Source organism: Canis aureus, chromosome 27 (genome assembly GCF_053574225.1).
Source record: "Canis aureus isolate CA01 chromosome 27, VMU_Caureus_v.1.0, whole genome shotgun sequence".
In the NCBI taxonomy this organism is placed as follows: domain Eukaryota; kingdom Metazoa; phylum Chordata; class Mammalia; order Carnivora; family Canidae; genus Canis; species Canis aureus.
The window spans coordinates 14,213,169-14,238,581 of NC_135637.1; the positions used below are offsets into that span (position 1 = coordinate 14,213,169).

Consider the following 25,413-nt stretch of genomic DNA (forward strand, 5'->3'; position numbering starts at 1 on the left):
GCTCCTGGCCCCACCTCCGCCCCACACCTAGACCTGCCTCAAAGCTCAGATACATCAGGCCCAAGAGCCTTTTGGCCTCGGAACCAAACACACATCACCTGGTCCAGGTAAGGAAGAAGCAGTAAAAGATGGATGTGCTGCTTTGGACACTTGAAATATTTAATAATTTTTGCACTGGAAAAAAAGACAGTTGAATCCTCTTGCTGCTGCTGGCGTAAGGCAGTCGGGCAAACTGAAGAGTTGCTTCTTGAAAAGGCAGGTCCAGAGCTAGTGACAGCAGGAAGGCACCGGGAAGCACTCACTCCGTCTTCCCTGGAGCTTCCAGGCATTGGAACCCCAGCCCCGGGCTCCCCCTGAGGTAGGCACAGAGCACAGTTGAACGGGCTCCTGTTTCACAGCTGAGGAAACCCAAGGTTCAGGGCACGGAGGAGCTTGCCAGCAGCCAGCAGACAGTTCTAGAAGCAGAGTCTAGAGCTGTGCCGTCCAATACAGTGGCCATGATGGGGCCAGGGCCCTGTGCTAATATTTGGAGCCATTGAATAATGTGTATGATACAGTACCTGCCTTTTGGCTTTTATTAACGTGACTAGAAGGTTCAAAATCGGGTATGTGTCTCATGTTCTATTTCCGCCGGACGGCGCAGCTCTAGAACTCGGCCCGGGGTGTCCTTGGCCCATGGTGTCCCGCCCACCATCGGAATTGCCCTGACACCCTAAGCCGGGGTTTGGCAGCAGTTGGAGCCCTGAGGAGAGGATGCAGGAAGGCAGCAGGACGTGACTAGGGCCCTGGAACGCCGCGCGGGGCTGGCGACACGGGCGGGGAAGGCCCTCGGCCTCTGAGAAGCCCCACAGATGATCCCAGGACGGCCAGCCTCTGTGTGCAGCTCCGCCCACGGCGCAGCCCGGTCTCTGATGTTCCAGAAGGAGGCTTGGCTGTTCTCCCAGCACAGGGCGGCTGCAGCCCCCCCGGAGCCACCCGGTTCACAGCCCCCCTCCCCGGGCCGCGCCTCCTTCCGGCCACCTGCAGTGACATCTCCCGGCCACTAGGCGGCCCCAGACACGTGGCGTCACTCACACACTTTTCAAGTGAATCACCCCAAATTCGGTCAGCAGGGCCACGACGAGGAAGCTGCTGTAGAAGAGAAGCAGGAAGAAGCCGTAGACTTTGTTCAGCTGGAAGCACTGCAGGGGGACCGAGACCAGGGAGCAGACGAGGCTGAGGCCCAGGGCGCCCGCCAAGACCCACACCAACAGTCCATCTGGCTCCAGCTGTGGGGGAACAGAGGGAGAGGCCGGGTCACTGCAGCCACCCGATGGTCGCCCCCGCAGGGGCCAGTGCAGGACTACTGGGCCTTTTGGCCACGCTCCACCTTGAAGTTTCATGCTTTGAGCAACCTAGCTTGAGGTCATGTGTCTTAGCAGCCCTAGGAAACCGAGACCGTCCGTTACATGTACATGTTCCATGCAGATGCTGCAAACTGCTCCCCCCTACAGAAGAGCAAAAAGAAGTGAAATTGTCCTCTTCCCACTTTCTTCCTTCCAGACTTAACGTTTGTCTAGCATCCACAGCAGAATCGACACTGGCCGCTGTGCCGGGTGTTTTACCTGCACCAGCCAGCCTCTCACCTTCCCACCCCCTGCGAGGGGGCGCCATTACCCCCAATGCATGGACGAGCAAACAGTCACGAGTGCGTGACAGAGCCCAAACCGACGTCCAAGCTCTTGACCATACCCTATCCTGCCTCCCCACACAGTGACGTCTGTGCACACACATCCAGATCCGCACACCAATTCTGAACCAGAAATGGAATCCCACACCAGGCAGTGTCTAAGAGCAAGCTGTGTCCTCCACCCAGCACAGCCCTGTGGCCATCCTTCCGTGATGACTTTCCCTGAAGACCTTCCATGGTGACCTTGCCTGATGCCATGTGTCCTACTTCATTAACAGGGGGACCATTTCCTAAACTCAGTACAAAGGCAGCGGAACGCGGACACACACACACACACACACACACACTCCAGAAGGAGCAAGAAAAAGGAAGAAATAGGCCCCTCAGGGAGCCAACCCTAAAGCCTCATTATCTGGAACTCCCTGGGAATTGATAAAGAAAGTAACCTCTTAAACCCAGGAAGAGTATAAACAAAATTTGCAGTTGGTGTTTACCTTTTAGGAAAGCAAACTTTCCAGGGCACCTGGGTGGCTCCGTTGGTGGGACATCCGACTCTTGACTCTTGATTTTAGCTCAGGTCAAGATCTCAGGGTTGTGAGATTGAGCCTTTGCTTAAGATTATCTTTCTCCCTCGGCCCCTCCCCACCTCAAGAAAAAAAAGATCGTCTATTTAAAGAAAAGAAAAGCAAACTTTCTCGGAGCACCGGGTGGCTCAGTGGTTGAGCGGCTGCCTGCGGGTCAGGTCCCAGGGTCCTGGGATTGAGTCCTGCACGGGGCTCCCCACAGGAAGCCTGCTTCGCCCTCTGCCTCTCTCTCTCTCTGCCTCTCATGAATAAATAAAATCTTAAAAAAAAAAAGACGACTTCCCAAGCAGTCAGTAAGCAGCCATTTGCTTGTGGGTGTGGCCACCACCAAAGGCTGGCCCTGCTGCCAGCTAGTGACAAGCAGGCCACAAGAGCCGTCACTGGCTGAGCTGAGACAGTGGGAGCCCAGAGACAGTGGGTGACCGGTCCCATTAACGTCACCATCTTTCAGCCTCACAAGACCCCAAGTGCTCTCACAGGGTGGGGGCGAGGGGCTGCAAACCATACCCCTCCCCGTCACAATCTCTCCCTCTCCTTTGGTCTCTGAATCGAGTGCTTCAGAACAGAGATGCCAGATGTGCAATGCAAACTGGCAGCCAGTGGGTCGAATGGGTGTCACCCTGTGCAATATTTGAGGTGAGCAAAAGTTCCCCTAGGACTCCTGATTTCTTCTCTAGAAAATCTGGAGTATCTGGCCACGTGCAGCCCACCTGAGTCACCCAGGTGGTTTGGTTACCCTCCTGGCGCCTGCAGGTCTTAGGGTTTTCAACCTTGTTAGAACAGGCTTTCTCAAGCCACCTATCTACTTATTTTAAACTTATTTTTTTTTTATTTATTTATGATAGTCAGAGAGAGAGAGAGACAGAGACACAGGCAGAGAGAGAAGCAGGCTCCATGCACCAGGAGCCCGATGTGGGATTCGATCCCGGGTCTCCAGGATCGCGCCCTGGGCCAAAGGCAGGCGCCAAACCGCTGCGCCACCCAGGGATCCCTAAACTTATTTTAAAAATGCAAATTTCCAGCCCCCTACCTCCTGAATTCCTGGGACCGAGGTCTCATGCTCCCCTAGGAAATCCTGGGGGGCATCCTGGACATGTGAGAACCCCCACTTGATGAGTCTCAGAACCTTCTCCAAACCTGCCAGGCTCCCACCTGCTATGGCTGCCTTAGTTTCCTCTCTCAGTCTGCCCTCCGTGGGCAGTGCTGGGATAAGATGTTTGGCCCGGCCCTCACCTCGTGCTTGCTCCCCAGGAAGCTTGGCGGGGGAGACCATCACCTCCACTAAATGGGCAAGGAGACTGAGGCCCAGAGATGCCCTAACTCACCCACAGTCACACAGCAAGAGACTTGAGTGATGGGACCAGTACCTGAATCCAGAGCCCTCCTGCCCCTTCCCCAGAGCCACATCCCAGTTACCCTGTGAACTTGTAAGCAGCATGTTTTTTTCAACCCTGTATGCAAGATATTTTTAAAACATTCTACCAATCAGGCTCGTCCCAAATTCAGACAAGGCCCCTCCCCAGCAAGCAGATGCCCGCCGAGATGTGAAGTCCCCCACCTGGGGGGTCCACATTAGAAGGGGCCCCGGCACAAGTGTCTGGCCGCTCACCTTCACGTCCGTGTGGCTCCTGGAGATCTGGAGCAGGCAACCCAGCCCCACGCCCACCAGGATATCTGTGGCCCAGCTCAGGAAGTTTGCTGGAATGACACCCCGCAACCCCAACCGCATGCGCATCAGCCTGCCTTATGTTCTACGCACCCTCACCCTCAAGACACCCTCTCTGAAGAGAGCCCTCCCAGTGTCAGCCCTTTAAGGAAGGCGAGTGTCTCGTGTGCATTTTGCACTGAGTCTGAAAGGAGGGAATGAGGCCACAGAAGTGCTGGCTACCTGGTAAGCACTTGGCTTCCCTGTGGCCAGGTGAGGTGACCACCCATGGTCCCTTGGGGGACTGGTGACAGAGCAGAGGTCAAGGCCATCTCTAGGTGTTGTTTGGGGGACTCTGCTCCAGGTGGGGCTTGTTCCTTCCGGCCCCAACCTGAGGGATCAGGAGCAGGTCCCAGTGGGTACAATGGGCCCAGGAAAGCCCCGTCCAGCGGGGAGTTACAAACCACAGGCTCATCTCACGGTCGCCGCCACCGTGCCGCACAGCCACCGCTTGGCACCAGGCTCACCCCACAGGCCCTTTCGTGTGGAGCCAGGGGAGAGCTGGACTCCAAGTGCTTTCAAGGAATATTACTTTATTTCACAACCAGCAACACCCACCGTTTGTTGGGCACACATCCTGTGCCAGGTACTGTCCTGGGTGCCTTACCCCACCATCGATCTTCATCCCAACTTGTTCTGAATTTACCGAGATTGTTGGGGTGCAGAGAGTAAGATGTGTGCGAAGTCCCAAGGTCACACAGATGGCACATGGTGGTGCCAGAACTGGAACCCAAGACCATCTCCTTTCAGAGCCTCAGGCTGCTTGCTTGTCCTTGTCTTTTCTATAGAGACCAGGGCAGGTGGCAAGTTACAGTCTGCAGGCCCATCTGGCCCACTGTCTGCTTTTTTAAATAAAGTTTTATTGGAACAGAGCCACGCCCATTCATTTCTGTACTGCCTATGGCTGTTCTCACGCTATAACCGCAGAGTCCAGCAGTTGCAGAAGAGGTTGGTGTGGCCCACACGTCTAAAATATTTACTCTCTGGCCCTGTAAAAACAGGCTTGCCAACCCCTAACATTGATGGACCATGATGTCTCTAAGCAAGAGGAGGCGGGCATCCCCTAGGGCACACAAAAGCTCAGCATGGGGCATCTACTGAAAATGCCACTGCCACCCACTGAGTGCTTGCCAGGTGCCACACATTTCTGTCTCACCTCGGTTAGTCCTTACGACAACCCATCTGAGGTCAGTCCTCTCCACACCCATCTTACAGATGAGGAAGCTGACGCCCCTGCAGCTGTATAACCTGCTCCAGGTGTTAGAGCAAGAGCCAATCCCTGGAGTGGGCCACAGAGCAGAACGCTGGAGCCTGTGCCACCGGTGCCAAGGGGAGGGCAGCCCCACAAAGGATACTCAAGATGATGCCGCCGAAACAGGCAGAGAATGCCATCCGTGGGTACCCCTGGCGGGCCAGCGTGAAGTCTGAGAAGGCATCTGTGTGGAAACGAGAGACGGCCTTGAATGGAGAGTGGCTCCCCCGGCCTTCCTTGGTCATTCACCCCTTATTGTTACCCACAGTCATTCAGTCAACAAAAACCGATGAACGCCCATCTGGGCCTTGCACTAGCTAGCTGTGTGCTGTGGCCACAGCATCCCATGGTACAATTCCCTCCTGGATGCTTTTTACCCCATTTTTTCCCACCAGGGGCAACTCTGGGTGTGACCTACCATTACTGCTAGCATGCACAGCAACTTTATACAAATTCAGAAAAGGTGCCCAGAAAGGTGAGTGGAAGGAGAGCTAGATTTTAGCCCACCTGACTCCCTGTTTGGATGCTCTTGTGCAGTGCACAACTTAGCCAACCCAACCTGGCAGCTATAGTTAGAGAAGGGGATATGTACGCATGTGTGAATGCCTGTGTATGTCACACACCCATGTACACATTCAGCATGGTTGGCTGCAACGGGCTCCATGTCCTGCCTGAACTCTGGGGAGCCACGTGTCCACACACTAGAGATGGGGAAAGGCTGGGGCTTCTGTAGTCTCCTGGCCAGGGTACGATCCAGGCCATCTCACCACGATACCCAGTGATGGTCATTCCAAAACAACAGTGGGCCTGTGCACATGTGCTCTGGCTAGGGGAGCAAAGAGCGGGAATGTGGCTGCACTCATCCCAGAGCCCCACCCGACCCTGAGTCACCTCCTATGCTGTTCCCCCAGGCCAGCAGAGTAAGCCCCAGGACAGTGTTGCTCAGCCTGAAGACCACTCCCAGGGACCGCAAGATGTTCACCACCTCTGTGGCGGCAGCATTGATCCACAGGGCGCTGGTCAGGAAGCCCAGGAAGGCAAAGAGCTGGGGAGAGAATTGGTGCTGATGGGACCAAGGCCAGTCCCCAACAGGGATATGGTCCCCAACAGGGACACGGTCTCCATTCCTCATCAGTAAATTGGGCTGATCACAGTACGTACCCTCTGAGATTGTCATGAACATAAATGAGTTAATAGGTTCAGGGAACACATACTAACTGCTCAATGAAATGTTAGTATTAAATGTCAGTATTAAAGAGCTCGACATAGCTTTCTTCAGCTTCCAGTCTAGAGGCCAAATGCTGTCCCATGACCATAGAAAGAAACTGCATCCCCAGGAGCAGAGACTCTCCATCCTACCCAACCTTCCTCCAGCCCCAGGCCACTACCCCTCTGCTTCCTGTCTGTATGGATTCACCTGTCCTAGACGCGTCACAGATGCGGCCTCACACAACACGTGGTCTTTTGTGACTGGCCTCTTTCACTCAGCATTAGGTTCTCAAGGGACATCCATCTTGGAGTGTGTGCCAAGACTTCAAAAACCAGTAAAAACACCAGCTGAACTTCTCTAAATCACCAATTTGTTGAAAATTTGACCTCCTTTGGGTTGACACACTCAGTTTCTCAAGATGAAAGCTACGAGTTTTTATCAATAAATAGTAAAAAATGAACATTTTAGTTGAACTTTCAAGAGTAAATTCTGAACAAACTGCCTATCTGCTTCTCCCTCTGCTATTCGCCCTGCTTGTGTTCTCTCTCTCAAATAAGTCAATAAATATGTAAAATCTGAATAAACTGCCTAAAAGTTCCTCAGAGTAATGCAGGGTGGAGAGAATGGAAAAAAAAAAAAAAAAAAAAACCAACTGCAAACACCAGACCGCTCCATCCCTGGAACCTGGCTGTTAGAAACACAGGTGCTAGACACCTGGGTGGCTCAGTGGTTGAGCGTCTGCCTTCGGCTCAGCGTGTGATGCCAGGGTCCTGGGCTCAAGTCCCACATCAGGCTCCCTGCAGGGAGCCTGCTTCTCCCTCTACCTATGTCTCTGCTTCTCTCTCTCTGTGAGAAAAAGAAAAAGAAAAAGAAAAAGAAAGAAAGAAAGAAAGAAAGCTTCCTCGAGAGGGCAGCAGAAAAGAGGCTGGCCGTTCCTCAAAAAGAGAAACATAAGTCTGACCCCGCAGCTTCACCCAGGAATACACCAAGAGAAGCAAAGCCTCTTTCCAGACACGAATTTTTACACAAATGTCACAGCTGTCTTCCTTGTAACATCCCTGGAGTAGAAACAACCCGTGTCCACCAATGATGAACAGAAAAACAAAGCGTGCTGCATCCGTACAGTGGACGGTAGTCAGCCATGAAAAGGAGGGACTCGCTAATCCCTGCCCAGTGCATATGCAAGGACCTTGAAAACATGATGCAAAGTTGCAAAAAACCACGTATCATATGATCCCATTTATATGAAAAGGTCACCAACAGGCAACTTCACAGACCTGGAGAGCAGACTGGCGGTGGCCAGGGGTGGGGGGGAAGGTGCGAGGGGAGCGACTGCCCATTCATGGGGTTTCTTTTTTGGTGTTGAAAGGCTCTAAAGCTGATAGTGGTGATTGTTGTACAACTCTATGAGTATAATAAAACCCACCGAATCCCATACTTTACATAGGCAAATTGTATGGTATGTGAATGACGTCTCAATAAAATAAAAGCTGTTACCAAAAAGAGAGAGAGAGAACCTCGAACAGTTACAAAACTACTCAAAGTGAATTTAAAGACCCATCATCGCGAACAGTGATTACTGGCCTGGCTGCCCCAGGGGCACGAACCGGACATCCTCCTGGAGATTCCAGTGCCCCTCTGCCCCACCTTGGAGTGCTAAGGATTCTTACCCAGTGAAACCTGGGAGGCTCGCTGTTGGAGGTGGCGAAAAAGGTCACGGCAGCCACGACTGTGCCCGCAATCACCACCACGGCCCAGACAGGAACGAGGCCACCTATCTCATAGACACCATCTGCAGAGAGGCAAGAAAGGGAGCTGGGACTTGGCACCGCCTCAGCTTGGCCCCAGCTCCCAGAGGACGCACCCTTTCCCCAGGATGGGTGGGAGGGCCTGGTGGAGAGACCCAGGGACAAAGCTCACTTATACTCAATTGTTTGGACATACAGTGTCCCCAGAGCTATCCCAGGTACTTCAGAAGTACAGGGAAATTAAAGTCAGAGCCCTTGCCCAGAAGCTAGCCATATTGGAAAGAAGGCAGACGATAGACTATCCCCAGCCTTTTGCCATGAGGGTAGGATGGGAATGCTAAGCCCACTCACCACCACTGTTCCCTCCAGGCCCATGGCAGACATCACTAATCAACCATCATAGTGACGCTTCTTCGAACTGAGCTTCAAGGCAGCACCCTCCAGCCAGGCATGGCCAATGGATGGGCATCACTTAGCTAAATGAACTGTACAGTCAAACCCAACCCTTACCCCCAGTCCTGGAGCCCAGCACCTGCTCTCTTGGTAAGTCCACTCCACAAACCAACCCATTAAAAGTTATGAAAGTTCTGGGGGCGCCCACGTGGCTCAGTCAGCTAAGGATTTGACTCTTGATTTCAGCTCAAGTCGTGATCTCAGGGTCGTGGGATCAAGTCCTGCATTGGGCTCCATGCTCAGCAGGGAGTCTGCTTGACATTTCTCCTTCCCTCTCCCTCTGCCCCTCCACCCCCAAAATAATAAATGAATAAATCTTTATTTTTTTTAAGACTTATTTATTTATTTGAGAGACAGACAGAGCAAACAAGCACACAGAGGAAGAGGGAAAGGAAGAAGCAGACTTTGTCTCTGCTGAGCAGGAAGCCTGACATGGCACTCGATTCCAGGACCCTGGGATCATGACCTAAACTGAAGGCAGATGCTTAACCAACTGAGCCACAGTGAATAAATCTTTTAAAAAAAAAAGTTATGAAAGTTCCAGAGGCTTAATATTCAAAACCTGAAAACCCTACAGGCAGGCAATATGCTCCAGAATTCTCCACACAACCCTTTTCAACACTAGGGAGTCAGTACTGGTCTCAAAGGCAATGGATGGTTTGGCTGCCCAGACACTTTATCAAGACTTTCCTCTTATTCTTTTCCAGTCTAGCTCATTGGCTGTCCAATGTCAGCTGCCATAAGAATTACATGAGGGGGGGATCCCTGTGTGGCGCAGCGGTTTAGCGCCTGCCTTTGGCCCAGGGCGCGATCCTGGAGACCCGGGATCGAATCCCACATCGGGCTCCCGGTGCATGGAGCCTGCTTCTCCCTCTGCCTGTGTCTCTGCCTCTCTCTTTCTCTGTGACTATCATAAATAAATAAAAATAAAAATAAAAAAAAGAATTACATGAGGGGGCTGATACACAAAGTCGTGTCCACCACACATTGTGTGAATCGCAGGAGGCAATTTTCACTGAACACATTTCTGACCAGTGGTACTAGCTTTGGAACCTGACACCCGAGCGTGGGCCCTTTCTCTGTTTTTGCCACACCTGTTCTGGGGGAATTTTAGGAGGTGGCTGGAGTGTGGGGTGGTCGGGAAGGGCTTCTTCAAGTGCTGAGGATGTACAATGAGGCATAAGCAAAGAGAAGGTACAAGGGCTGCAGGGGAAGAAGGGAGAGCTGGGTGGGAAGGAACCAAGCAGAAGAGACTAGAGGATGATGAGGCTGCCTTAAGGATGGCTGAGGGGGGGGACTTGCACCAAGAGGCACCGGGGAGCCATGGAGGTCTTTGAGTGGAGAAGTGACCATATCATAGGAAAAGCAGCACTTTAGAAAGATGGCTTTGGGGGTCGCCTAGAGAGGGAGGAGGCTGGGAGGCTCTGCTTAGGCTCAGCCCGGAAGGGAGTCACAAATGCTTTAGCCTGAACCAGTACCTCCCCAGTGTGGACCCGTTAATACCAGATGGTGCTGAACATGGACAAGACGCTACCACGTCAGAATCCCATCTCAGGCGAGCGATTTCTCCTTCAGAGTCTCCATTGGTGCTAATAGGTCTGTAACGTCTCTAACACCTGCTACACGCCCTATGGAGCAAGGGCTCCTGGCTCAGATGCGTTATTTTTATTGAATTTATCTTTGTAGTTACCTTGAATGCATTGTCAATGAAGCCAATTTCCTATTGGTGCATGTGTGATAGTTTCCTTTTCAATAAATTTAAGTTTAAAAACAGCAGATTTGAGAAAAACGTCAAATAGAAATAGTATACGATGGGAGAAAAATCAAGAAGATGGCTCATGAATGACTGATGCTTGGGAGTCCACTCTTTTAAGAAGCCAGAGAGATGAAAGTGAGTCCCCGGCAGTGCCCCTGCCCGGGGGAATGAGAGCCGCATGAACCAGACAGCTGGCACCCCTAAGGGGGCACCCTTCTCGGCTCTGGGGTCACCGGAGCCCTGGTGGGCTCTCTCAGAGTGTCCCGCCTGCCCCATAAATCTGGGAGGGGACCCACAGGGAGTTTACTGACCTTGTTACAGCAAAAAACGACGAGCCCAGCCATGCATTTGCCACCAATGCCCTACTTCCTCTACCTCCAGGTGATGCCCAGGAGACAGAGAGGAACAGCAGCATGAGATATTAAAGATAGACAACAATAACCAAAAAAAATAAAAAATAAATAAAGATAGACAACAGGAAGAGGCAAAGCAGCAGGAACCGGAAGACGCCTGGCAACACTGGGCATTTCTTGAGCCAGAGCACGTCAGAAAGGGCAGAGACAGCCTGGAGCCAACAGAAAAACCTCCAATCCCCCAGCCAGGCGCCCCAATAGGCAAGGGAGGGGGCTGCCCTGATGCGGACAGTGGGCACCCCCACTCCATCAGGCCTCCCTTCTCAGCTCCAGCTGATCCTGCCTCAGGAACGGGCCGGATCTTGGGAAGGCCAGACCTGCCCTCTGATGTGGAATCTGCAAACACTGTAACGCAGGCGAAGGAGCAGAGGCTAGACTTGGTCCAAGGGCCAGCCGTGCCCAGCCTCCCTCTGCAGCCAGTGGCGCTGGGCCACTGTAGCGTGGGCGGCTGGTGTCCCTTACGGCCCAAGCATATATTCAGCGCCTGCTGTTTGCCCAGGATTCTGCCTCCAGCCCTGGGCCCAGGTGTGGTTGAGAAGAAAACTCTGGAATGCGGGGAGGAGGAGGACGGTGGGCTAGCCTGGGGGAGGGGATACTCACAGGCCCCCGACTGCAGGGTTAGGGCCAAGACCAGCGGGCTGATCACCAGGTGCAGGCAGTTGAGGGGCCGCTTCCAGTTCCCATCCTCCTTGTCAGGATCCACGACGGGGACGGTGAGCAGCAGCAGAAACTCCACGGGCAGCTGTCAAGTGTGCCAAGCCGGGAGGGTGTCACCAGGGAGGTGCGCCGGGCTGGAGGCACCCTGCGCTCAGTTATGCAAGAATGTGGCTCTTGTGGCTGAGGCACGGGCTCTGGGCAGGCCCAGGCCAAGCCCCCGAAGTAGTCACCTCCTGCTGCTGGAACACAAGCCCAAAACAGTGCCTTCCGCAACACAAATGTATTCCCTTAGAGCTCTGGGGAACAGCGTCCCAACACCAAGGGGTTGGCAGGGCCGCGCTCCTGTTCCAGCTTCCAGGGCCACCTGCACTCCTGGCTTGTAGCCCCCAGTCACTCCCAGCTGGGCTTCTGGGATCACATCTCCTCGGACTCTGCCCCCCTGCCCCCTGTCTTTCCCTATTAGGACCCTTGTGATGACATCAGGCCCACCCGGATAATCCAGGAGACGCTCTGCATCTCTAGACCCTCATCACACCTGCAAATCCCTTTTGCCATGAAGGTAACATAGTCACGTTTCAGGGGATCAGGACATGGACATCTTTGGGGGGGCCATTACTCAGCTGACCACGGCACCTCATCCACTACTCCTGACCACACAACCCCGTGCATAGGAACTATTATTTTTCTCACCTTCTGGAAAAAGAAAGCGAGGCTCAGAGAGGTTAAGGAATATTTCCAAAGACACACAGAAAGGGACATGAAGCTGGAATACAAGGCCAGCTCCAATGGACTCCACACCTTGTGGTCCCAGCCAATAACTAAATTAACAATAACATGGATGGAGCCCTCACTACACGCAAGCCTCCGAGACATCATGGGTTCACCTCCAAACCACCTCAGTAAAGCGCATGTTGCAATAAAGCGAGTCAAATGAATTTTGTGGTTTCCCAGTGCATATACAAGTTACATTTATGTGACACTGTCTAGTAAGTGTGTAGCATGGTGTCTCAAAAAATGTGCATTCCTTAATTAAAAAATACTTTATTGCTAAAACATGCTAACCATCATCTGAGCTTCCAGCAAGGTGTAATCACCGATCCCAGATCACCACGACCAATATAGTAGTAGCAAAATTTTGAAATATTGCAGGAAACACCAGAATGTAACACGGGGACATGGCATAAGCAAATGCTTTTGGAAAAGTGGTGCCAGTGGACCTGCTTAATGCAGGGTGGCCACAAACCTTCAATCTGTAAAAGACGCAGTGTCTGCGAAGCTTAGTAAAGCCAAGTGCGATGAAATGAGGCATGGCTGTTTGGCATCGTACTCAGCCTTTCACACATTAGTTTTTATTAAATTGTCACAATGACTGTAAGAGGCCTGCTACTGTTCACAATTCCTTCCTGCAACACAGTTAAACGCCCACATACTCTGTCAAGTGATTAGAGTCTGCAGAATATATTTTCCTGCCTCACTGATGTTGAACGAGGCCAGGTGACTAGCTCCAGCCAGTGGGCGGTTGGGGAGTGCGATAGGAGTAGAGACTTAAAATGTGCTTGTGAAGTTTGCTTTGGCCTCTTGTGCCAAGACAAGGGCACACCCCCAAGTACCCAGTGACCCCAGAATGAGATATTGGGCAGACCTGAGCCTCCAAACACAGCCTGAATGAAGTACAGTCCCTCCAGACAAACGAGAGAAAATAGTGTCACTTGTACGTCAGGGCGATTTGGGGGGTTGTTTGTTACACAGCATTGTTGCCTCAATAACTTATAAATACGACCACACCAGAAGGAAGGCACTATCATTCTCTGCATTTCATAGTGGAGGAGACTGAGGCTCAGAGAGGCCCAAGGTCATCATGCTGCCAGAGCCAGTGTGGAGTACAAATATAGTTCCATTATTTGCCCCCCTCTCTGACTGAGGAAGCCTAAAACCTATTCATGTTGGTCACTTCCAGTTATGTCCAGGAGGAGATAAGGGCTGTGAGGTGAGACCCCTGCCTCTTCTGTTCTGGGTGGTGGAAGGCAGCTACAGCTGTGCCTTCCATAAACTGGCCTGGGCACCCCACTAGGATCTAATCCTCAGGAAACTTCAGCCCATGAAAGCAGCAAATGGTCAGAACAATCCAATCTTGTCCTCATTTGAACTCCCCTTGACCTACTCCCTCATCCCAGCCCCAGGGCCCCTCTCACCAAGTCAGGAGGGGTTCCTTCCTCTCTCCCTCTGTCCCAGATGCAATCCTTCCTCCATGGGGGGCAGGGCAGGCCATCAGCCAAACTATAATTCGATTTCCCTATCAAGTCCCAGGTCATCTATTCTGAGAGGGTCTCAGCAGACCCTGGCCCCTCTCCTCTCACTGAGCTGGAGATGGTTGAGTGGCCACTGTCCTGCTGCTGTCAAGGAACCCTGAGCCTGGCTCCAGGGTCCCCCCTCCTACCTTGAACACCTTGAGGACCCTCCAGGACACCGGCTTGTTCCTCCACTTCCTGTAATCCAGGGGGTTGAGGGCCTGGGCCAGGAGCTGAGCCGTAGTCTCCTGGTAGAAGAGCAGTGGCCGGTACTCTTCACCTGGGCGTACAAGGGGGAGAGGGACATGTGTCCAGGGCGGGCTCAGCCTCCAGGAGACCCTCTCTGCTCCCCCAAATCCTGCCAAACCTCTGGAAGAAGGAACAGCCCAGGGCCTGGCTCAACAGTTGTGCAATGGGAGGTGAGGCTGCTTTCATGGACCCCATCTCCCCACTCCGTGCCCCCAGCCCTGCCCTGGTGCCCCCACCCTCGCTGGGCACAGAGTCCAGACTCACTGTAGTCATAGCTGTTGGAAGACACTGGCTCCTCCTCAGAATCTGAGAGCATTTCTGTAGAAGAGAGGGGTGTGTGACACGAGCCAGCTAAGAGGCCTAGACCCTCGTCACCACCAGGCCAGGGCAGGACCCCTCAGGGCCAGGGCTGCTCTCAGGGTGCAAGTGTCTGGGCCCTCCGGACGTTGCATTTCTCAGCAATCCCCAGGAATGCTCAGGATTCTTATTGAGTGAGAGAGTCTAACTCAAAAAACATCTTCAGATGTGATGATGTAGCTACAAAGCCAAATTTAACAAGCACATTCGAAGACACAATTCAAACATTTGCTGACTTCCATTTTGTACTTTTCAGAATTTGGACCCCATCGTATTTTTCTTTTTCAGTCTGAAACTTTTCTCGGAAGTCCTCAGCCTGAGCCCAGCAAAGAGGGGCCTAAAAGGAAAATAGTCTTTTTCATTGCTAGTCCCCATCCTGCCTTTGTGTGACTTTAGGCCTCTGTCCAGGACTCATTTCTCCTTTTCTTCCAGCCTGATGGGCTACGATGGGTCTAGAAGACAACACAGGCGTGATCTGTGCTGAACCCTGAAGGCTCAGTTGACAGAGGGGAGGAGAGGAAAAATCACAGCAGACTTCCTGTAGGGGGAGTCACTGGCACCTGCACGTTGTTCACCAGTCAACTGTGTATGTTCGTACGTGTGTTGTATATGGATTTGCGTATGTGTGTGGTATGTATGTATATATACTTGTGCATGTGTATATCTGTACGTCTGTGTGTCATGTAGGTGTGTGCCTGCACCTATTTGTGCACACATGTATTTGTATGTGTGTGTGCTATGTAGGCATGTGTGTTCGTGTGTACACCTATTGGTGTATATGGAGGCATTTGGGCTCAAACCCGGGGGAAGGGGGATCGTTACCGGATGTTAGCAGTGACAGCCCTTAGCCAGATGTTGCCCTGGAAAGAGCATGGAGGAGGAAGAGCCGGTGAAACCGGACAAACTGAGGATGAAAGTGAAATCAGCACAAACAAAAGTATTCAGGTGGGACCTTGGTAAAACAAGCAGAAAAAGCACAAAGAGGAGATGGACAATGACGTTGGCCTCCAGAGATGTAAGGGAGTAGTGAAGGGCGCAGAGGGTGCCAGCCCCCACTGGCCTCCCTTGGGAGCTCAGTTCAGACCCTTACCTGGAGTACCTGGCATGGAGTAGACCAGGGATCTCCTCCGCTGCCATCGGTAGATCCAGGTGCAGAGAACCACAGTGAGCACATAAAACACGTACAAGCCTAGGTAACCTGCAGACAAGGGTGCAAGCCGTCACCAAGTGGCGTCCTGGCCACAGCCCCAGAGAACAAGCACTGTCAGTTCTATTGCTGGTGCCTGGTGGTGGTGGTCTGTGTTGGCCTAGCCCAGTACCAGTAGGTAACTGGCCATTTCCTAGAGCGCCCCCCCGCCTGCCCGCTACCCTGCTTCTCCTTGGCCTGTCTTCCCTTCCTGCCCCCCATAATCTGGCAATCAAAGAGGTAATACCTGGCACAGACAGGGGCCTCCAGGACCCTATTCAGGTGCTAAGGGTTGGTGTCCCACTCTGTGCCCTGAGCTCTGGCTACACTGGGTTTGGCTCAAAGGGGCCTGATGACAAATCAGAAGGCAGCAAGAGAGAGTCTGTGGTACTTTCTCCAGGCTGCCTCCCTGGTGTGGGCCCTGTCCCAGGCAGAACCTGGGATCCTCTGTGACTGTCGCCTGTGCTTGGTGGCACTAGGTCTAGGCCTCCAGTCCTCGCTAGGCTCTGGCCACCAACCCCTTGCCTCTCAGGGCTCCTACTGTTGCTGGTCCCCGGTGGATCCCTGGACATCCCTGCATCCCAGTGTCCCTCGGTGGTTTCCATAACCCTCTGTGAACTGTGCCTCTATCCATGGATCACGAGTGGAGAGTGTACACTGCAGGGACCCTGCTAGCCACAGTCAGCAACCTGGCTACACTGCTTGTTAAAATGTGACATTTTGAAAATCCAGAACATCACCCCAGTCTCCAAAACCCTGCCCTTTTGGTTATCTCAACCATATGTTCCCCTTTTTGGCTCAAGCCAGCTTTGAGTAGCGTTTCCCTCACTTGGAACCAAAAGTGACTCTGTCCTGCTGGCCACCTGCCCGTGTCCTCCCCACCCCGCCCCCCGGCCTCCCACCTGCCAGCCCCGGGATGACCCTGCCTAACCCTGTGGCTGCTCACCCAGGGCCCATGCCAGCGTGACCCTGCCGAGGTAGAGCGCGGTGAAGGTCAGGAGCACGGCTACCATGTAGAAAATGATGTCTCTGAGAAAGGGCCTGGAGGCGGCGGTGAAGGGGCGCAGGATGGCGATGCCACCGGCCACCACGGTGGTAACCAGCACACCAGCACCTGGATGACGAGACGCCGAGCTCAGCCCGCCCCGTGGCCACTCCCGCTGCCCCACCGCCTGCTCCTGCTGCCCCCGCTCTTACCAAACAGCGCCCCAAAGGCCAGGCCAGCTGTGCGCGGATCCGAGAAAGCCACCAGGGCGCTGAAGATGTCAGGGGCGCCGTTCCCAAACGCCAGGAAGGTGACGCCATGGGGGGAGCATGTCAAGGGGACACAGAGCAGCAGAGCAGGGGCCCCGGCCCGACCTTTCCGGGGCCACAAGTCGCCACCCCGCCTCCCAGCCACCCCTCCAGCCGCCCTCCGGCCTCCGGGGCCCAGGCCCGGGACTAAAGGATACTGCCACATTGTGGGAGAGCCTGAGCGTGGTGGAGATGGCGGACAAGTTAGGGCAGAAGCTACGGAGGAAAAGCAAACTGTGTGCCTTCACGGCCATCCTTCCCCTAAACCCGGGGTCACCCGAATGCCAGCCTCCCGGGGACTCTGTTCCCATCTATAAGCCGGATGTGAGCCCAAGGCCACACTCACAACTTTGCCGCGGTGACTCCCAGAATCAGAAACAGGTAAAACAGCCAGAAAGCCTGTGGGGGGTGGGGGGTGAGGGGGTGCAGAGCGGGAAGGGAACGGTTAGGTCCAACTTGGGCCACCAGCCCCGCTCAGCCCCTAACCCCTGGGCCAGGGCCTCACATAGAGTGTGATGGCCAGAGGGAGGAGGTGAGGTGGGAAGCTGCAGAAGATGCCTTCGAGGTAATTCAGGTAACCCCCTTGGCTGCGGCAGTCAGGGGTGGTCCGGACGAAGTCACAACGGTCAGAGACATTCAGGCTGCACACCTCACGACACTGCAGGAAGGGATGGAGGGGGGCGTCAGGGGTCAACACCCTGAGGGCAGCTGGACCAGGACCTTGTAAGTAGCTGAAGACCACCTCCTTCAGCCCAACCCCTAAGCACCCCCAACACCCTCCAAGTGTCAACTGTGCACTTTAATTTTTTTTAATAAAGTTGTTTACACAACTAATTCATGAATACGTCTTTGTTTCCCAAAACAAAAACCAAATAATATATAAAGATTTCTAAATTCCCCTTTCTCATCCCTACCCATATAATTCCACCTCTGTCCAAAATTCCTACCACGATCAGTTTCCAGAGGCCCTGTACGGGCATAACGACCTTGTATATACAACCTATTACACAGTTGGTTTTGTTTTACGGAAATGGATCCACCTCAAATCTCTTGTTTCTATAATTCCCTTTTACCACTTCACCTAAATGCCATCTATTAATATATTGGTACATGTAATGATGAGGAAGGTGATAAAAGTCAAAGCATTATGAGTAATTTCTATATGCCAGGCACAGTGCTAGGACCTTAAAATGTTATCTCAATTAATCTGTCTCACAGTCTTGCAAGGAAGAGACTATTATCACACCCCATACACAGATAAGGAGACTAAGGTCATGTCCTGGGTCCCCTCAGTGGTAGACAGGGTTGGAATCCAATTGGTTTGAGGTTCTAGAACCCTGTCCTTAACCATCACACTCCCTGTGGACTCCCTGTAGTCTTTTTTTTTTTTTAAGATTTTATTTATTTATTCATGGGAGACACAGAGAGAGGCAGAGACATAGGCAAAGGGAGAAGCAGGCTTCCCGTGGGGACCCCAATGTGGGACTTGATCCCAGGACCCCAGGATCATGCCCTGAGCCAAAGGCAGATGCTCAATCACTGAGCCACCCAGGCATCCCTCCTGTAGAGTCCTTTAAACATCAGGGGAACATTTCATGCCCTGAATGACACATGAGAGGCAGCCAGGGGGGAAGGGTAACATTTCCCCAGCGGTGGGCATATCGCCCGATTTTTTAGTATTCCCAGCAACAAACATCCTTTCACATGACTGACTCTCTGAGTGCATGTGAGGATATTTTGAAAAAGAGAATTCTAGAAGTAAAAGTACTGAGTCAGAGTGCATCATAGTCTGGGTTCCCCCAGAAACAAGAATTTATGAGTAAGTACATGTTTGGGAAGTGTATGAAATACAAGCATCACAATGGGGCCATGGGAGGAGGAAGGCCAGCGAGGCCAGATTGGGACAGCCCTCCCAGGGCTAGTAATCCCAGGGGCAAGGGAGCTGTGGTATTTATACACCGACTCCTATCGGACATCAGGTGAGGATGCTGAGGAGCATCCTCACCTGCCTCCCATGTAGGCACTTCCTGCCTACCATGCTTATGGGCAGTTCTGGAAAAAGATGCTGGCAACTAGAAGTCAACAGAAACCCACCAAAATGGTAGCATCCAAAAGATACGGGCTGGACCCATCCCTCTTGCTAAAGGACAAGTAGCTTAGACATTTGATGGGTTCTGCCAAAATACACTCCCTCAAACCTCACTTATACACACTCGCACCTGCACCTGCCACTAAGCCTTGTCCAGGCCGAGGTGGTAGGAACCTCCTCACTGTTCAATTGCAAGCCCCTGGTTACTTGTCAGTGCCCTTCTCGTGTGCTGATGGCCATCTGTATTCCTTCGAACTGCCAGCCTTTTCTCTTGGAATGTTTGCTTCTTCTTATTGACTTGCCGAAGCAGCGCTCTATATAATGGATATTTATCCATCGTCATGTCATGCATTTGCTTAAGCATTGTCCTCCTCTGCCTGGAGAGGTCCCTCCCCCTTCTCAAACTTTCTGTTAAACGCTTTGTAAATACCACCTCACGCCCATTAGGATAGCTACTATATAAAGCAAAGCCAGAAAATAGCAAGTATTGGCCGGGATGGGGAGGAGTCAGAGCCCCTGTGCACTGCTGGTGGGAATGCCAAGTGGTGCGGGGCTGTGGGGAAAAAAACACGGCGATTCCCCCCCAAAATTGAAGAGAGTTACCAGTACAGGGATGTAACGCACAGCACGGTGACCGGTTAGAGCTGCTCTCTGGTAGGTATGAAAGCTGTTAGGACGATATATCGTAAGAGTTCTCATCATGAGGGGAAAAATTTTTTTCCTTTTTTTAAAAAAAATATCGGGGCACCTGGGTGGCTCAGTGGTTGAGTGTCTGTCTTCAGCTTTGTGACAGGGTCCTGGGATTGAGCCCCCCCATCCGGCTTCCTGCAAGGAGCCTGCTTCTTCCTCTCTCTGTGTCTCTGCCTCTCTCTGTGTCTCCCATAAACAAATAAATAAAATCTTAAAAAATAAACAAAAAGTAAATAAAATATCTATACGAGATGAGATATATTAACCAGGCTATGGTCACCGTTTTACAATATATGTAAGCTGACTCATTGTGTTGTAGGCCTTACACTTGCAAAGTGCTGGATGTCCATTCCTTCTCGGTAACAGTGGGAAAAAGTAGAATTATCCTATGATCCAGTAAACCCGCTTCTGGGTATATACCAAAAAGAAAAGAAAGCCAGGTCTCAGAGAGAAAATGTGCATGCCCATGTTCACAACAGCCAAAAGGATCAGAAGCCACTGGAATGTCCCTGAGGGATGATGAATGGATGAACAAGATGTGGCATATCCATACGGCAGACCATTACTCAGCCTTTAGGGAAGGGAGTTCTGACACGTGCTACGTGGATGAACCTTCTGGGCAGCCGTAATAGAGAACACTATGCTCAGTGCAATAAGCCAGTCACCAAAACACAAACACCCATTAGCTCTATTGATAGGAGGTACCTGGACTAGTCAAACTCCTGGAGACCTGAAGCAGAAAGCAGGGGTGGGGGGAGGAGGACATGGGGAGTTCTCATTTAATGGAATCTCGGTTTCGCAAGATTGAAGAGTTCTGGAGGTGGATCGCGGGGACGGCCGCATGACAGTGTGAACGTGCTAATGCCACCGAACAGCACACAGAAAAAGTTCACAGATAGTGAAGTTTATGTTATGTATATTTCACCATAATTTAAAGAGAAATAACTGTCAAATCGTGGGGCTCCACACCCTTCAGCCCTCTCTGAACTCCCACCAACACCATGCGGCGGGTGAGATTACTGGACTCTGAACTCTCTGGCCATCACCCCAGTCCTGCCCCCTGGCTCTCTGCCGATGCAACACCGAGCCCGCTGTACTTACGGCCCCTGCCGTCCCTTCGGCCCGGTACCCCATTCCATCTGTCCTCATTAATCCATGTTCATCCTCCAATCCTCAGTTCCAGATGCTTCCTCTAGGAAGTCTTCCCTAACCACCTCCAGCCTATGGTAGATCCCCCAGTTATAAATTCTCACCACCCCAGGTCCTCTCCTTCCAAGTACTTATGTGTTTTGAAATCTCCAGTTATTTGTAGGATCATAGACTTGTGTAGTGTCTACCTCTCCTGCCAAAGTCTTGCCCAGTGCCTGGCACACAGGAGGTCCTCATAACTGTTTTGCCACACACTGTGTTGGGCACCGTCTCACTCAGTCTTCATGACAGGCCCCGGAGGTCGGCACAATTCTTTCCACTTAACAGATTAGAAAACTGAGGCACAGAAAGGCAAAGTGACTTGCCCAAGGGCACATAGCCCACCCCTCAAACTCAGCTCTGCCTGAAAGTTACTAGCTGAAGCTCCTGGGGAAACAGCCCAACTCGGCAAGGGTAGCCTCTTCCTGCCTGCTCTCCTTCCATCCTCAGGGTCAGCCAGGATGGATGCAGGGAGACACTCCCACCCCAGCTTGTCTCCATCTCCCTGACAGCAGCGTGAGCTAGCAAGGCAGGTCCCCCAGTCAGCCTCCAGGATCACATTCCTCTGCATCCTCCCTGCACCCATCCTGAGGGGGTCATGCCCGCCCCTCCACCACCCCTGCCAAGGCCCACCACCACCTGTCCCCAGCTCTCTGCCCTGGGTGGTGTAGTTACATGGCACTGCTCTGAGTCTGGGGTGGGTGACTTTTCAGCTCTTCCCTGTTCCCTTCTCATCCTCTTCCCTGAGTCACTAAGGACACCCAGGGAAATATTTGGCCCTCTCCTGGCTCTGGCCAGCTTCCCCTCCCTAAACCTTAGCACCCTGATCTACAGCACAGAGATGTTTAGACCCATCACTGGAGGTTTAGGGGAGAATTTGTTGAGCTTGACGCAGCGCTGGCCTAAGTGCTCAATAACTCAGAGATTATCTGGCACAAGCCACAGACTACCGCAGTCTTCCTGCCCCGAGGAGCATGCCCCTCTCCTTGGAGAGGTAGCAGTGAATTTTATGACCACAGTAACCACTAACCACTTTCTCTTCTATAAAATGGGTATAATGACCCGTTCACCAGCCTCTGAAGGTAGGCATGAAGGTACTTTGCAGCCCCACAAAGTTGGCATGGGCACCAAACACTCAGCCCTTCAGGTCAAGTGGGGGGTGGGGGGGTGGAGCCTGTTACTCCATTCTCCTGGGAATGGGGAATGGAAGGATCTCCAGGCCCTTGCAGGTGGAAGGGACTCCAGAGGGTCATAGTGAGCAGTCCCCTGCCTTCAGTCTTTAACTCAGGCTTCACTGTGACCTGTCCTCTGCTTACAGACATCAGAATGGCGTGATTCAAGTTCCCACGGCCTGTCTCAGTGACCTATCCCCTCTCTGCCTTGGGAGGAAGACTTCCTGCCTCTCACCAAGATGGTCCCATTCTTCCTCCCTCCATACATCCAAGTCAACAGCACCACTATCCACCCTCTAACCACCCCCTCCAAAATCTCTCTTCTACTCTACCACCATGCCCTTCTGTCTAACCCATCAGTACCTCTCGCTCGTTGTGCCACCAATATTTATCTTAAATCCCTCCAATCCCTTCCTATCCCCAACCACCACCACCACTCACCTAGATAACTGCAAAAGCCCCCACTGGTCTCCCTGCGGCCACCCTTGCTCCTCTCAATTCATTCTCCCTAGAGAAGCCAGAGAGCTTCTTTGAAGAGATAAATCAGATTTTGACATCCCTCTGCTCAAAACCCTCCACGGCCCCCAACTATTGTAAACAAATATCATCTCCTAGTCTCAGCCTATAAGCCTTTTGTAATCTGACCACCAATTACCTCTTCATCCCCATCTCCTCATCTCTTAACATTCTCTCCCTCATTCACCCTGTTCTAGCCATTCTGGCCTCCTCACTGCTCCAGGGGCATACTAAGCTTGCTGCTGCCTCAGGGTCTTTGCACTTGCTAGTCTCTCCTGGAGACAGACTAGCAAACTTGCCTGGAATGTTCTTTTTCCAGATGTCTGTATAAGTGATTTTCCTTTTTCCATTCAGGGCTTGGCTCAGAGATCACTTCTTCACAGAAGCCACCTGTGACCACTGACTCTGAAATCATTGGAAATACACCTTCCCCATCACAGCTCCCACCCAGAGAGGTAATTGGCAAAACACTTAACATTTTACCACCTGAATTTATTACTGTGCTTCTTCCATCCCCCCAGAAGACTGTTAGCTCCATGAAGGCAGGGATCTTTGTCTATGTTGTTCCCTGGTAGACCCCAGGGCTCAGCTCAGTGCCTGGCACATAGTAGATGCTCAGGAAATATTTGTTGACTGGATGAATACACCCGCACCTGATGCCCTCTTCCTACCTGGATGCTCACATCATCCATGGGCGTCTGGTTCACACCTGAGGCTGAAAACTGGGGGCCGATGTGGGCCTCTGTAAGTGAGCCCCTGGCCCCGGACACCGTCTCCACCATCAGCAGCACACAGAACAAACTCAGCACCCGCTGCAGATTCAGCTGTCTGCTGGCCATCAGCCCCCAAGGAGGCCGGCCCTCACTCTCTGCTTCCCCTTCCGCAGTGTTTCACTTCCAAACAACCCGTAGCTCCGGAGGCCTGTAGAGAGTGAGGTGACAAGGAGGGACAGCGTCACCAAAGAGCCTAGGCCTGTGCACGAAGGGACTGAAAAGTTTTTCAGTTGAGGAAACTGCCCTCCCTCCCTATCCCAACCCTACAAAGGAAAGCCAAGTGTAGAACCGCATTCCCGGTGGAGGCTCTGTGGAGGGCCCCAGGCTCCCCCCCACCCCCCCACCCCCCCCACTTCAGCCTGCGGATTAGTTATGCCCTCCTTCCTAAGTACCCGATAGTGTCTCCATGGAGATGCAGGCCTCTCCCACCCACACCCACCCCCTAGCCTGAGACTGGAATATCCGGGCTGGAAGGATGAATCCAGGAACTCCACAGATTTCAGCTCCGGGGGGCCAGCTAAGTGAAATAAATACCAGAAGCGGGCAGTGGTGGGGAGCTGGCAAGCCCTCAAAACTATAGAAACATATTTCTGGGGGTGGACTTGGCCTTTGGGCCACCAATTTGAGACGACTAAGCAATGCCATTCTGGGTCTTACAGTGAGCTAAGCACTTATCACAAGATGACCTCATTTAATTCCTGAAACCGGCCAAGAGGAGGGACTGTTATTATTTCCATTTCACAGATGAGCAAACCTGGGCCCAGAGCCAGGTCCATGTCCTCGCTCAGCCATTGTGCCTTACATCTCTCCTCTAGTCCTCAGGACGACCGTGGAGGTGTCATTGTACCTGCCTGTCTTACAGAGGACAGGGCTGGGCTCAGAGGAGTTCCCTAACCTGCCCAAAGTCACACGGCAAGGAAGTCACAAAGCCAACAGCAGCTCCTCTGATGGGGAAATCAAGGTCCAGAAGGAAGTGAGTTGCTCAAAATCACACAGGCTGTTAGCAGCAGAGCCGAGCTGGATTCTAGCGTCTGCCTTTTCCCTCACTGCCAGGGCAAAACCAGCTTCAGTCCTTCCAAAGACCTCAAACTGAAGGAAAAAAAACCAAGTCCTTGGCACACCGATTTTGTTCTTGGGGCTCTTCCACCTGCTGTGGACGAGCACATTTTGTTTTTGCCATCAGCAGACACAAAGTTCAGAAAACAACGTTATTTTTTTTTTTTTTTTGTAATTCTTTGCATAGTTATTTCTCAATGACTTGAGGGCAGGAGGGGGTGGAGAAGGCCCCAGAGGAAGAGCAGAGAAATGGAGGAACAGAAAGGGCCTGTCCCACCGCTCTTTTCTCACCTGTTAACTTTTCCCTCTTTTGCTGGTTCCTGAAACTCGGCACCAGGTTTCCACTTCAGCCCCAGCCACGCAGGAGCTGTGCGGCCTTGGGGAGGTCACTCCACCTCTCTGAGCTTCTGATTCCGCGTCTGCAAAATGGGGACAAATGCTGGCCCATCGGGGCATAAATAAGAGCTCGATAAATGCTTGCGCCTCAGGCGTCGCGGGCTTGGAGATCAGGACGCGCCCCCTCTGTGGGCTGCCAGTCCCGGGTGCTCAGCCGCAGGGAGCACTTGGCAGCGCCTCCTGAGCCCGCCCGCGCCCCGCGCTCCGAAGACCCGGCGCCCCCGAGCGGGCGGCGCGGACGGGAAGCTGGGGCGGTGGCGCTCTCCGCGGCTGCACCGTGTAGGTGCCCGACCCGCGCCGGGGCGCTGCTCCCCGCTGTTCCCCGATCCTTCACGGAGGTGGAGAAGTTGAAGTCCCGGCGCCCGGCCCTCCCGGACGAGAAGGCTCCGCTTACCTCGGGCCGGGCCTGGGACCCGCCAGCTCCGCACCTCCACCGCGCCGAGCTCGCGGCCTTCCCGGCCCCCCGCCCCGCCGCCGCGGATCCGGGCGCCCCGCGGGTGGCAGAGCCCCGAGCACTTCCCCGGCCCCGCCCCGCGCGCCCCGGCCCTGCCCCGCCCCCGCCCCCGCCGGGCCCGCCCGGACACGCCCCGGACACGCCCCCGAGGGCTGGCCCCGCCCCCTCCCTTAAAGGCACAGGCTCCCGCGCGGTTCTGGGGAGGCCCCGGTGCCGGGAGGCGGGGCGCGGGGGGCCGTGGCGTCCTCCCTACCAGCCA

General features: G+C 53.1%; 1 protein-coding gene across 7 annotated transcripts; it reads right to left on the bottom strand.

The window, feature by feature from the left end:
- Nucleotides 1-135: 135 nt before the first annotated feature.
- On the bottom strand, nt 136-25,226 carry SLC8B1 (solute carrier family 8 member B1). 7 transcript variants are annotated; one of them, XR_013366534.1, is made up of 18 exons: nt 25,095-25,226; nt 24,596-24,723; nt 23,147-23,396; nt 17,326-17,478; nt 17,167-17,219; nt 16,978-17,036; nt 16,725-16,829; nt 16,474-16,641; nt 15,432-15,539; nt 14,249-14,302; nt 13,885-14,015; nt 11,391-11,532; nt 8,091-8,212; nt 6,102-6,255; nt 5,314-5,394; nt 3,863-3,927; nt 2,164-2,315; nt 1,186-1,268 (listed from the first exon to the last, which is right to left on the bottom strand). XR_013366534.1 is itself a non-coding variant. In XM_077875737.1 (17 exons), exons 3-17 carry the CDS (start codon nt 23,312-23,314, stop codon nt 1,071-1,073), a joined length of 1,749 nt encoding a protein of 582 aa, XP_077731863.1. In that variant the 5' UTR covers nt 23,315-23,396; nt 24,596-24,723; nt 25,095-25,226; the 3' UTR covers nt 136-1,070. The 7 variants fall into 7 exon arrangements, 6 of the variants coding, with proteins under 6 accessions (XP_077731863.1, XP_077731864.1, XP_077731862.1 ...); XM_077875737.1 differs by lacking the exon at nt 2,164-2,315 and having other exon boundaries at nt 136-1,268; nt 23,159-23,396; XM_077875738.1 differs by lacking the exon at nt 3,863-3,927 and having other exon boundaries at nt 136-1,268; nt 2,164-2,230.
- Nucleotides 25,227-25,413: the final 187 nt, after the last annotated feature.

Bases quoted from the DNA above. Each gene is read 5' to 3' on its own strand.
- SLC8B1 (XM_077875736.1), bottom strand. From the start codon at position 23,314: ATGGCCAGCAGACAGCTGAATCTGCAGCGGGTGCTGAGTTTGTTCTGT. The intron at 14,303-15,431 runs GTAAGGGTCTGA...TCTCTTCTACAG, and splicing joins CTCCATGCCAGGTACTCCAG to AAATGCTCTCAGATTCTGAG. The intron at 8,213-11,390 runs GTGAGTATCCCC...GCCTCTCTGCAG, and splicing joins AACCCTGCAGTCGGGGGCCT to ATGGTGTCTATGAGATAGGT.